Here is a 13578-nt window from a genome sequence, read left to right on the forward strand (position 1 = left end):
TTCTGATTTGGCACAAGCAATAACTGAGAAAGACCCTGATGGTCTCATTTTGTGCAAAAACTCCTTCTCCATCAAAGTTCTCATATGCACCAGTAAACACAAATCTGCAGGAGCTAACAGGAACGACTTTAAACACCTGGATATTGTTTTTTGTTGAAAGGAGGTTAAAAAAAAAAAAAAAAGGCCTTGTCAGGAGTAGAATCTGTCAATCTTGACAAGATTTCAAACCTTTAAAAAAGCTTTGCCATTATTTTGGGATACTGTAGCAGAGGTGTATCAGCTCCAAAGGAAAATGCCAAAGGTTCTGCAGGTGCCCTAGAAATCTACACTGAAATGCAAATCAAAAAGGCAGGGAATGGGGGTGATGAGTGAAATGAGAGTTTGGTCAAAGGTGCAGAAAAAACATCTCAACATGAGCAGCCAGAGTACAAAAGTCCCAAGGAAGGAACTCATCCCAAAGCTGGCTGACATTACCCCCAGTGAGTTCCCCCTGCATCTCCAAAGAAAGAGGAGGATGAGGATGAAGGATGTCAATCAAAATCCAGGCTGAACTTCAGGAAATTCCCAAATTCCCTTCCTGCCCTGGGCTGAACAAAGCAAAGCTCCCAGTAGCAGAGAGTCCCCCCCTCCTTGCACTGCAGCTGCTGGAGCAGAGAATTCCAGTGGGACAATGTGACAGGGATCCAGGCACACAAACATTCAATTCACCCCAGCAGCGACTGGGGAGAGGAATGAGGGATTGGTGTTTCCAAACAAGCTGTGGGTTGATCAAACCAGCACTGAGAGATCAAAGAAACAATGGGAAGGATTCCACTGATGGGTGAATGGAATAAAAAGAGATTTGCCTTTACAAACAAACTGCAGCTTTGCTGAGAAATGGAATTGGGTATTGAAAGAAGCAATGGGGAAAAGCCATGAATTCCATAGGAATTAAAAATGCCAAGGGAGGGTTGTACATTCGAGGGGAATCTCAGGGATCAGGGTTTGGGAAGTCTGGGCCTCTCCAGTCCCTCAGCAATGGGGAAAGAGAGAGGGAAATTGGGATAAAAAGGGAGGGGAGTCCTCCAAAAATGGGAGAGAGCCCAGGGGAATGGCCCATGGGCTCTGCCTTTATTCCATACAGGAAAAGGACTCCTCTGCCTCCTGTTGGGACACGAACCTTTGCTCTCTGTAAATTCATTTTCCTGACACTGGGAATGGACACAGGTTATTGTCAGTGCATCCCTGGCACTCCAGGCAGGAGTCAGATCGCCAGGAGAGCTTCAGAAGAATTCTCTGCAAGCTGCCAGCAGGAAGGAAAGGTTTTTGTTAAACTCCCATTTCTCTGGTTCATTTCAGCATGAACTGTTTGTTATTTCCTCCTTTCCCGTGCCAGGAGCTGTGTCCCCGGGAGCTGCAGCGCTGCTGGCTCCTGTGGGATCAGTGTTCAGCTGCAGTGGCTGCCGTGCACATCCCACCTCCCCCCGGCCCTGATCCCATTCCTGCAGCTCTGCCAATCCTCCAGGCTGAGCAGGGCACGGCTCCGTGTGCTCTGCTGCTCCCTGGTGCCCAGCATCCCTCTCCTCGTGCCCAGCAGGTGGGAATGCTGCAAGGGGGAGGAGGAGGTGCCACACCGGCTCCAGCAGCACCTCCAGCCCGCAGGGATCATCATCCCCAAGGCATGAGCCGCTGCCTGTCCCTTGGGAACAGCCAAAGCTTCCTGAGACAGGGCAAGGGAGGGGACAGTGCAGCTGCTCTGTCCCCAGCACGGGCTGGGGTGTAAGGACAAGGTGAGCTTTGGGCACCCACACTCACCTTCCATGCCCAAAGGAGGATTTTTCCCCAGCCCCAGCAATGACACACAACAGAGTGAAACACAAAATCCTGGTGTCCCCTGTCCTTGGAGGCACAGCTCTGTACCTCCTCTCCAGGAATTCTGCCCAGAGAAGCTGTGGCTGCATCCCTGGAAGGAGCAAGGCCAGGTTCCATAGAGCTGGCAGTGGAAGGAGACCCCCTGTCCATGGCAGGGGGGTGTTGGAAACCTAAAGCCTGGGAGTTTTGAACCTTCTGTGACTGACCCTCAAAAGAACACTGCTTTTGACTTGAGGCCTTGGAGAAGGCTTCCAAAATTGAGTGATGGAGTTAGAATTACAGGTGTGTAGTTTGAATGGAATGGGAAATGGAACAGGAAATGGAATAGGAAATGGAATAGGAAATGGTATGGAATAGAACAGAATAGAATAGGGAATGGAATAGAATAGAACAATAGAATAGGAAATGGAATGGAATAGTAATTTCACATGGTGAAGGGTTTGGAATTTGGGGATTTAGAATACAGTAATAAGTATGGGGCAAGATGGAGGTTTTGGGCTGTGGCTCTTCTTCCTTCTTGTTCCTTCTCAGTTTTAGGTAGTAGTTTTTGGTTGGACAGAAAGTACTGCAGTGCAGGTCACAGGTGTTTGGTCATTGGGTCAAAAGTATAAATAATACAGATGTTAGTTTTAAATTAGGCTTTAAAAGACCTTGTCACTAGTAAGATACACCAACTTTTTTTTTTTTTGCTTTTTGCTTGTTAGCTAGAAGTGCTGCAGAACTCACTGTAACATAGGTAAGAATTAATAAACAACTGAGTCTGAACACAAAAATCTGTCTCTCATGCTTCAATCCTGACTCTGAGTGAAGGCAGAAGAAAAAAGAAGATAGCCATTAATATATGGTGCTGCTGATAGGGGGGAAGGAGAAGAGCTCTGAGGTCCCTTCCAATCCAGGCCATTCCACGATTCCTGCATTCCTATGAAATTCCTGTCCCCTGGACATCTTTTCCAGCATGAAATGCAGAGTGAGCACAGAGGATCACAGGCACAGCCAGGATTCCAGCTGGCTCCTGCTGACATTTGTGCCTGGATCCCTTTGTGCCCAGCCCCTTCCCCACCTCCAGCCTGCAGCTCATCCCAAAACGCGCAAAGAGCTGACGCTGCTGACATTCCCCAGAGGAGTTAAGGGACACGAATAAACGAGGAAAAACGTGCAGAGGCCTCGGGAGGAAGGGCTGCTCCTCCTCCCCGAGCCGTGCTGTCCGTGCAGCCTGCCCAGCTCCCTTGGATGTGCTGGGAAAAGCAGAGAGGAGCAGGACGTGGCTCAGCCCCTCCCCTCTGGCAGCACCATCACAATGCCGGGCACAGGCAGAGGTGTAGCAGCACTGAGAGTTTTGTACCAATTAATTACTGGTTTGTCTCGGTCTCTTTTGCCTTCATTCAGTCAGGATTAACAAATAAACGATGGAAATGGATTTTCTCGTGTTGGGGCTTGGTTGTTTATTAAACCTTAGGAGCAGCACTTCCAGCTACCTGCTAGAATCGAGGAAAATGGAGGAAGATCTGGTTGCTACAAGGTCTCTTAAACAATCTAACAGAGAATTAACACCTATATTATTTATACTTTTAACTTAATAACTAAATTCCCATGACTCTTAGTGTGACACTGACTGTCCAACCAAAAACTGCTACTTGAAACCCATGAAGAAGAAGGTACCTAAAGTCTTTCATATTGTCCCATATTTATTACTATACTACAAAAACTTCAATTTTAAAGCCTATCACCATGTGAAAACACACACTTTTAATTCACTCCACACCCGTGATTTTAACTCCATCACTCAAATTTAGAAGCCTTCTCCAAGGCCTCAGGTGAAAAGCAGTGTTCTCCAGGGGGTCAGTGCCTGACAGCACAGAAAGCTCAAAAATCCCAAATTTCTGAGATCTAACAGAGAGGGACTTGCTCTAAGAGAAAGGAGTGAAAAACCTGAACACAAATCCCCCCCAAAGTCCCTCAGATCTCCAGAGACTGCAGCAGGACCCAGCAGGCAGAAGCCACTCAGGAAAACACTTTGCTGACTGCCTTCCTGAAATGCTGGGATGGGAGAAAGCTGCTTCAGCTCCCAGCTGCTGCCAAGTGCCTTTTTCTCCTTTTTTTATTTTTGCAAGTAATGCAGTGACTGCACTTGGGTGAAAAGGCAAAGGGAGGAATTATTTAACAGCTGAAAGAAACGTGCAGCCATCAGGACTTTTGGGCTGTACTTCATTGAAATACATCAGTGCAGCTCCTCTGGTTTCATCCCTCTGTTCAAGTTGTGGCCCCAAATTTCAGATTTAAAAGCACATGTATTTCTGTTTTTTTAGATTGGTTTGAAAATGTTCAGCAAAACCAGCCTGAAAAGCTGTGATGCCTTTGGAGAGATCTCCCCACTGATGTGTTCTCAGCAGAACAACACTGCAGTGTTTGTATTTATTTGCACTGTTGTGGTTGTTACTCTGAGGATACAACTGGGATTTCTTTACCTGTATGAGATCAGACCATCCAGAAGAAAGACAGACAAGCTTTATGAATAATTACATGTTGTTGTGGAATGTAAAACATTCAATTCTGATACCAAAGAGATCTCATACATCTTTTATAAATTAAATCCTTGCTTGTGAAGGAAGACACGAGGTATCTGTGCAGTTACATCCCTTTGAAGGCATCTTCCCCCTCAGCAGGTACCACTTGCATGCAGAGAATCTGAATAAGAAATCACAAGACACAGTTTCCTCCTGCAGACAACACAGAGCCTGTGGGATCTGATGGGTCTGTGTGTTATGTCCAAGCAGCAGAGGCTGCTGAGACAAACTGTGCCTGTCTCTGGAAGTGTCCAAGGCCAGGCTGGATGGGACTCTGGGATACTGGAAGGTGCAACTGGATGGGCTTTAAGGTCCCTTTTAACCCACACCAATCTGGGATTCTAAGAAAGCCAACCAAAAAGGAAAGATTCCCATGTGATATATTCAGTACAGAGTAGGGAAGCTAAACATTTAACAAGGTTCTGAAATATTCCATCAGACAGAACATCCTCAGCATCAGCACTAAAAGGACATCCCATGTGTAAGTGTGCAAGTCTGAAGGCCCAAGCCAAGTTCTCAAAACAACTTCTCCACATCCACCAGCAGGGTTTGAATTTTGAATGTGTAATGGGAAATATTCCAGTGCCTGACTCCTCTCCTCCCAGACTCCCACTCATCCTGCATGTTTACATTGATCTATTAAAGGGAAATATCACTTAATGCAAGCCTGAAATGAATCCATTCCAGGAGCTACTCAGCAATGTACTGCACTTACTACCACTCTACTCCTTGGGGCAGCAAGTAAAAATCAACAGACAGCTGTAATTAGCATGGAAAAACGGAGGGAGGCAAAGTATAACCCATTTGTCTGTTTTTCCATCTGTCAATACCCCGTTCATTTTCCAATAAGAGATCAATAATTAGTGCAGAGCTCCAACATTTCTGCTTTATGATGTGCAAAAACACCTTGAGAACATTTTAACCACAACAAGCACACAGTGGGGGTAAAGCTACTCCTCTTATGGTCAGAAACTTTGGAAATAAATATATTTGGAAGCAGTTTTGCCCATTCTTCTTGTTCCAACAGACACTTCAGTGGCACATTTTAGTTCAAGTCGTGTTGCTTACACAACATGAGCTTGGTTGTGTCCCACACTGGAGAAACCTCCCCTGAATCCAGCTGGAGCCTCGTGGGCAGCCTGCAGAATCCCAGCCACCTCTTTTCCCAGCATGGTGTCCCTTGGACATTGATTTCTGTGGGATTTATCCCCCCTGGAGTGTGGCAGCTTTATCACACAATTCAGGATGGAGCCCTTAGTGCCAGGAGCTGCTGTGAGGTCTCTGACCACTGGTTTTTTGTTTGGTTTTTTTTTTGGTGATATTTTCCAGTTATTGGTGATAAATTGAAACATCCCTGCCCCAAGTGTGATGTTGGGGCTTGTTTTGTCAGGACCTGATGAGCTCACCACTAATTGTCCCAGAACATAAAATTTTATCATGGTATCTCATGAGCTGTATATCACAGATTAACTGATGGTTTGTGAGAACACATTGTTTTCCCCAGAGAGAGAGAAATTCTTCAAGGAATCCACCAACCACAGTGGGAATGGGGGTTAAAATATTGCCAAGAAATCGTGCATGGAAAGAAGACATTTATGAAGCAGCAGCACAGGGGAGTAACCATTAGAAACATGATTTTATTCCTACTGAAAGAGATTAAAGGCTGGAATAAAGTTGGAACTGTTAGGCCAGGGGTACTCAGGATGTACCTGGCTCTGTGAACAGGAAAAGGGACAGGGAGGATGCCTTGGCCACCTCACCCTAAAGCCTGGCCCATGAGGGCTGAGGGCTTTTCTGGCCATAAAAGACATTGCTACTAAAAAATAAATCCCCCTGCAGACCCAGCACAGCACCTAGAGCAACTCATCTCCCAGGGACACAGGACACTGCCAGTGCCACCACTGACTGTGACACGGGACACTGCCAGTGCCACCACTGACTGTGACACCTCCCAGGGACACAGGACATTTCTGACAATGCCATCAGTGACTGTGGTGCCACTCCAGCAAGGACACACGGCCCCTGGGAGGGAGCAGAAAGCACAAATGAGCTGAGCAGAGTCCATTTGCAGGGAAATGTCCCAGCACAAGGGAGGACTCAGAGGGAAAATATATTTGGTCTAAGAACTCTCTGAGAATAGAAAGGCTTGTGAAGTTTTATATGAAGCATTAGCAGCTTGTTCAAACACACACTTCACCACTGCAGTGCTCAGCACGATGACAGGAGTGGTTTTTCCTCATGATTTCTCCCTTGTTGCTGTAATAAATTAAATCCCTGCCATGCTGGTGGACAGCACAACCAAATAGCTCCATTTCTGTAACTTATGGAGCCTTTGTCCTGTGTGACTTTTTAGGAAAAGAAAACCCAAACAAACCAACCAAACCAGAAGAGCAGCCCCTTTTCTTCCTCTCCCAGAGTTTTCTTTCCTTGTGAAAATTAAAACCCTGCTGAGGAGCAGAGCAGAGCCTGTAGCCACCACTGCCCTTTCTGAGTCCTTTCCTCAGGCCACTTCAAACCCCTTCTGATAATTCTTTAGAGAGGAACAGAAAAAGCAGATTTACATCCTGTGTTGTGCACTCATGCTGCCTTCCTCCAGCTCTCTGTGCTGGTGGAAGAGCTTGGCTGGCTCTGGGCATTGGAATATGCTCCAAATCAAAAATCCAATTTATTTGATCAACTCTGGGATGGACAGAGCTGCTCACTGTGCTCTATGTATTGCACCTGAATGGATATTTATGCTGAGATATGAAAAGAAGGAAAGGACATGGCAAAGGAAGACACTCTAGAACTGAAACCAGTTCAGTGCTGGCATGAAAACCAGTGACAAAGCACTGTGGAAAAATACAAACCAGGAGCTGAGGAGAGGCTGCAAGCAAACCCTGACACCACCTGTGATCCCTACGGATCTGCCAGCTAAATGACATTTCGGAATTAATTACTGGATTCCAAATGGCCACGAGCAGTTGTCCTGTTTGTAAAGCAATCTGCATTTGGGGGAAGTGCTGAGTTGGAAAATCAGGCTCTCCTATCTCAACGAATGCATGCTCCAAGGGAAAACATCCAACAGCTCAGGGTCTCCCCAGCACAGCATGGTGTTGGGAGATAGGGAAACAAGCCATGGCATCAACAAATCCTAGGTTAAGCTTCTCCCTTTGTTATGAATTATTTCTATGATGTGCTCCAAGAGCCACACTCCTCCCTCCAGTGCCCTTGAGCCCAGGGAGAGCTGCTCCCACTTCCCAGCAGCAGAATTTCCTTGAGCACTGGGCAATTTGGGGAGCAATGTGTAACCCAGGAGCAGCACAGTGCTCACAGGGCCCTGTGGTTTTGGCTGCACTCCACAGAAGAAGGAATCCAAGAGCAGGATAAAGCCACAGTTAATCACACACCTTAGTGCTCCACATGAATTCACAGTTTTAGCACACACCCTGCCCCATCAGCTGAGCTCTGACCTGCAGCTGGAACTGAAAACATTAAATTATCTATTTCTGTCACCTTTTCCTCATTATGTCTCTCCTTTAGATGACTTCAAGCTTTACTTTTTTTTTTATTTCAATATATTTCTGCTATAGAAGAAGCACCTCTATGGAAACAGCAAGCAGCAATTTATAAAAATGACTTATGATTCTTCCCGAGTGTTTTATTTGACTACTATACTATCAAATCACAACGTGGCATTTAAAGAACAGAAGATCTGAGTCAGACACAAAACCATCCTCACAAGAGCACAAAACAAGGCAAGCAGAGCTAATGCTGTAGTAGTAGAACTTTAGATATTTTAGGAGGAAAAAATCGAAGCAAAACCACCCCAGCAAACCCCCAAACAAACCACCTTCCAGCCCTCTCAGGCAGCCCCTTGCACACAAGATAAATATCAGGCAGCTGATGATTCATTAGTCAAGGCAGTCTATTAAGGGCTAATAGAAATGAAAACAGATTTCAAACTGTCAAAAACACACCAAAGCTTTGACCATGTAAAAGCCAAATTTCAGTGAGAATTCAGGAGACATAATGGGCAGAGGATAATCTCTTTTTTGTTGGAAAATATTGATTATTGTCCCAATCAAGGCAGAGTTTAGCACAGGTTTGACACTAAAAATCCTACATAAGCAAGCAGCGAGTAGGTAAGTGGTGAAGCAAAAAATCCTGCATGCCCAGGTCCTGACATCACTCAGCCTTTGTGGATTAAACATTAGAAACTGCACTAATTGAAATGGGCAAATTAAGAACAGTCATGCCCAAAGAGAAGCTGGGTGTCTGCAGCAAACCAACAGCACTGCAAACGCTTCTCCCAGTTCACATGCCATGGTAAAAATCCTTCCCTGCGAGGGTGGGGAGGGAAATGTTCCAAGCCAGGCTGGACAGGGATACAGGAAGGTGTCCCTGCCTGCAAAACCCATCAAGGCACACAAAAAGAGCATCAGACCTCAACTACCGACCTTGAGCTTGACAATTTTCAGAAGTGCCCTGTGGACATGATACACCCAATAACCCCTGAAACCTCTCTAAGCAACCCCACTGAAGTCCCAGGTTTTATTTGGCAGCTGGATAAAGCTTCTGCTTGTTCAGCTGCCTGTTGTACAAAGATGTGCTGCAGAACGAACTGAGCGTTGCAAAACCCCCAGGATCACTGAAGAGACAGCATGAAAAGCACTTCTAAATACACATTTTTTTATTGTTACTGCACCCAAAACAACTGAGAGGTACACAGCAAGCAAACCTCCCCTTCAGCAATCACCAGACACAAATCCAATCAATATTTGGAGATGAACTTCCCTGCCAAGGTTTGTTTTTTTATAATCACTTTTTCTGCTTGGGCAGCACACCGAGATCTTCTTGTCTCAGGTGCCATGAGGAAAGTGAACGCTGGCAGCAGAAGGAATGGCAGCTTTGAGGACAAATGTCACTGAAAAAGCAGGGGAGTACAGTGTCCTCAGAACACCCTGCTGACCATTCACGTGGTGAACAGAATGTGGTTTCCCACTATTCCCATCACCTTTTCCCTAAAAATTCCCAGCAATGCCCTCAAGGATTGTATGGAGTAACTGGAGACAAATCCTAGAATGCAGCACCACACACAGTCCTGCTCATGGCCCTTTGTACAGCAAACTGGGACCAGTAATTCATTTATTACCACTGGTGCTGAGTCCCTGTGAACACCAAAGGACTTTGAGAACCTAAAATACTTTTGTGGGCACAAATCCCACCACAGTGTTTGTCTGACTCTTGTTTGTTAACTCCTGTTTAACTCAGATTAAAGAGTTCTAGGAAACAAGGTGCATCTGTGGCTCAGGAGAGAATTTGCTGGGGAAAGAGCAAATAAGTCCTTGCTGACCCCACACCAGCCCCTCCCTGACCCCACACCAGCCCTGATGTGTAGATAATTTTTTTTTAAATGAAATGCTGCCTTAATGTAATTTTGGAAAGAATGGAAATGTAATTTTAGAAAAGAAAGAAGTGATTTCTAATGGGTAGGTTTCACTGAAGTTTGTTTCTGAAAAAGGTCTTTCCCAAAATCAGAGAAACTCTAGACTGGTCTATGGAGCAGAATTCCAATCTCTCCCTCAGACACACTTCCCAACTGTGAAAGGTAAAACAAAATTCATTTATTATTTGCTTATCTCACTGCCTTAAGCCCCTGTGCTAATGGGCTTTTATATCCTCTTGTGATCAAAAATGTGAAATACTTCCCTACAAGGCAAACAAGCTTGAATTCCCAAAAGCGTGACCCTGCTTAGAACTACGCAAAAAAAAATTGGAAAAAAGGCCTAAAAATCAAAAAGAATCACAAGGCAGGACAAGAAGCAAGGCAAAAATCTTCAGTGGGAAGATGCTTCTCCCTACAGTGATGCACTCTCCATCTTCCTGTGCTCCTGACAAGGACACTTGTCCCTGCAGAATTGTTCACTTCCCTCTCCCTGCACCTCTTTTCCTAAATGTGGAGATGACTTTTTCTTGGTCTACAATCACTGGGAGTTTTTCTCAGCTCCAGCAGTGTAATTTTCCTCCTCCAAAAAGCCTCACACCAGCTACTGCATCATCTACTTCACGTTAATCATCACAGCTGGTAATGGACTGTAATGCCATGCACACGCTCATTTCTTTATATATCCATCAATAAAAATGGTATCTTTACATGTTTTATATATATATACACATACACAAACACATTATAATAAGAGCTGCTGTTACAAAAATCATGGAAATACCTGTTCACTGTTAAAAAATACGTTTGCTGTTGATTTTAACAGGAAAATTTCACCTGCACGCTTCTCCTGGTGTTGTCTGAGCAGTGGATCGGGAGAAATTAGGTAAAAAATTTTACAGCACTTTTCCAAAAATGAGCGTGTTTACTGGGGGTAAGTGCCACTCATTCACTTCTGCCTCTGATGCAAAAGCGAGCTGCATTCTGCACAGTGGCAGGATGGGTTTCTGCAATTAGCACCAGCCCTCCCTCCCAGCTCCCATCCAAGCCCGGGGCTGCTCCAGCTCTTCCAGGTCCTAAACCAGAACAATGCAGAGAGGCTCTGCTTTCTTTCATCTCTGCACTCTCACACTTATTTTGCTCCTCACCGCAGGGAACCAGAATTCCACCACAATTTGTTTTCCTGCCGTCTCAATTCTCTCCCCAGCTTGTCTCCGGCCAGAAAGTGGCACTCATGTGACCCATCCCCACTACCTGTTTGCCAGGATATTGTCTCAGCAGGCATTCCCAATCCTGAGTCAGGAGCTAAAATAATAAGGTTTAATGTTTTAAGCAAGTGGTTCGGGAGCAAAAAAGCAAACAGACACTCGGGAATTTTAACTGCTTTGTGCCCGAGCCTTTAGGGTTTATGGCCTCCAGTTTTTCCATACAGCCAAGAGATCCAGATTGCTTTTAGGGTTTGAGGTGTTTTTATTAAGGAGAGGGACGTTCTCACACATTCCTGTGATTCTGGAAATTAAGTCTATCAAAAGCATTCTCAATTCCAGAGAGGCTGTAAAATTTAAAAAGCTGTAAAATTGCATTATCATAAACTGCTTAAGAGAGTATTAAGGAATCTGGAGATTACTTCATCCAGTCCTTCCAAGTGGACATTTAAAGACCAAATTCCTCTCATCTATAAACACAATTCTTCCAGCACAAATCCTAACCCAGATGTTTGTGCAACAGGTAGGTCTCTGCTGCCATTAAAGCTGCTTTTTCCAAATAACATTTTTGGAAGAGACCATCGGGGTTTACTGAAATATCAACTAAACCCCAAGAAATTCCATCTGAACTTCTTTCCATGGAGGGTGGCCAAGCACTGGAACTCTGTCCAGAGTTTCTCCAGAGATATTCCAAACCCACCTGGATGCATTCCTGTCACCAGCTCCAGGTGACCCTGCCTTGGCTCATCTCCCTTCCAATCCCTGGGATTTTGGGAATGCACGGAGTTGAGAATCTTGAAAACACCCTTAAATCCAGCACACAATTTACCTGCTTTCTCTGATTAACTTCTATAAGTAACACATTTCTTCTACACCAACCACCATCCAGCAACTCAGTTTTCTCAGCCCTATTAGTGCACTTTTAAGTTGTCTTCTTAAAGCATAATTAGACCTTGCTGGAAGACATTAAACCAGCACAAAACAGACTCGGGATGGAGAGAACAGCTTTGCCTGGTTTACAGAAACATCCAGCTGGATCCCCAAAACACATCCCTAAAGGAACCAACACGTTCATCTGCACTTGGCCTGGCAGCTTGTGAGCAGCAGGAGCAGCGAGAGAGAACCCAAAAGAAAAGTTAACACATGGAATTTCTAAATTGACCCAAAGCGTTTCCTCATCCCTGGAAGTGTCCAAGGCCAGGCTGGATGGAGCTTGGAGCAACCTGGGATAGTGGAAGGTGTCCCTGCCTGTGAGATGAGCTTTAAACCCTTCCAACCCAAACCACTGCAGGCTTCTAAGCAGCACAGTTTTGGAATAATTCAGATATCCACTTCGGAAGGGTTCCAATATACGGTATTTCCTCTCAACATGGTGCACTGCATCCATGTCAATTTGGCACAGTTGCTGCTCCTCTCTCCCTGAAATAAAAGGATGCTAAAACAACTGAGGCAACACTTAAGAGGGATTGCACTTCCAGACCAACGCTGACACAAGCAGGAAAAAATTCCTCATCCGAAGCCCTACAGGACCCATCCATCCTCCCGAGGACACCACATCATGCCATACATACGTCTGCATTGACGTACACTCTATATTATGTTGTTATCTGTGTATTTTACGAGCTGTCCACGACGCCTTATGTAACGGAGCCCTGTTTAATATGGACCAGCGTGCCCATGGCCGCGGCAATCCCGGCCATTCTCCGGGCTGCCAAAAAAACACAACTCGGACACCGGCGGGGAACGCTCCCGAACCGAAGCGTCTGACCACGGCACCGGGGCTCTGTGCAGCCACAGAACCATTGTGTGAGGGATGCCGGGGAGGGATAATTCCCTAAGGAACCACAGCAGCCCGTCCCGGCATCTCTGGGGCAGCGCAGGGTCACCCGCGGTGCCTCACCCGCACCACAGACACGCAGCCCGCCCCGAGCGGCTCTGCGCGCCCCCCGCCCCGCTCCGCTCCCGCCGCACTCACCGCCTCCGAGTCTTCAAACCCATGCAGGTACAAGTTGTCGTACATGGAGAGCCGCTGAGGGGCCGCTGCGGGGCCGGAGGGCCGGGGAGCGCGGCGGCGGAGCGCGGTGAGGCGGCGGGGCCGAGCTCCCTCAGCGCTGCGGCGGCGCCGCCTCCCGCCGGCTCCCCCCTCGCCCGCCCCGCTGCTTCCCGCCCGCCGCGCCGCCCTCTCCCATTGGCCGAACCGCACCGCCGCCTCCACGCCATTGGCTGGGACGCGCCGCCGCCGCCACGCCATTGGCTGGAACGCGCCGCGGCCGCCACGCCATTGGCTGGGACGCACGGCTCGCGAGCGGCGCTGCGCGCTGGCGCCGCCTGGCGGCGCCTCACGGGCTGATGGCGGCGGGGGTGGCCGAGACGGCGGCGGTGCCTTGCTTATTTATAATAATAAAACTGGTTTGCAATAAAACAATACCGAATAGTCTGGAGAAACTGAGGTGAGATCTCATTAATGCACATAAATAGCTCCACAATAGGCTGGTGCCAGGCTCCGTTCGGTTGTGTCAGTGACAGGTTGAGA

The 13578-nt window shown here is 46.8% G+C and overlaps 1 protein-coding gene across 4 annotated transcripts in view; it reads right to left on the minus strand.

Moving 5' to 3' along the window:
* CACNB4 (calcium voltage-gated channel auxiliary subunit beta 4) overlaps window positions 1-13578 on the minus strand; it is a 76095-nt gene that overhangs the window by 34891 nt on the left and 27626 nt on the right. Inside the window, exon 1 of one of the 4 annotated variants that reach the window (XM_088168427.1) lies at window positions 13021-13168. The exons of the other annotated variants lie outside the window; for them this stretch is intronic. Within the exon in view, the coding sequence (XP_088024553.1) occupies window positions 13021-13065 (45 nt within the window). The 5' untranslated portion in view covers window positions 13066-13168. Of the gene's footprint in view, window positions 1-13020; window positions 13169-13578 lie in introns of those variants that run through there. 4 annotated transcript variants of the gene reach the window in all.

This window comes from Sturnus vulgaris, chromosome 7 (genome assembly GCF_052056855.1).
Source record: "Sturnus vulgaris isolate bStuVul1 chromosome 7, bStuVul1.hap1, whole genome shotgun sequence".
Classification (NCBI taxonomy): Eukaryota; Metazoa; Chordata; class Aves; order Passeriformes; family Sturnidae; genus Sturnus; species Sturnus vulgaris.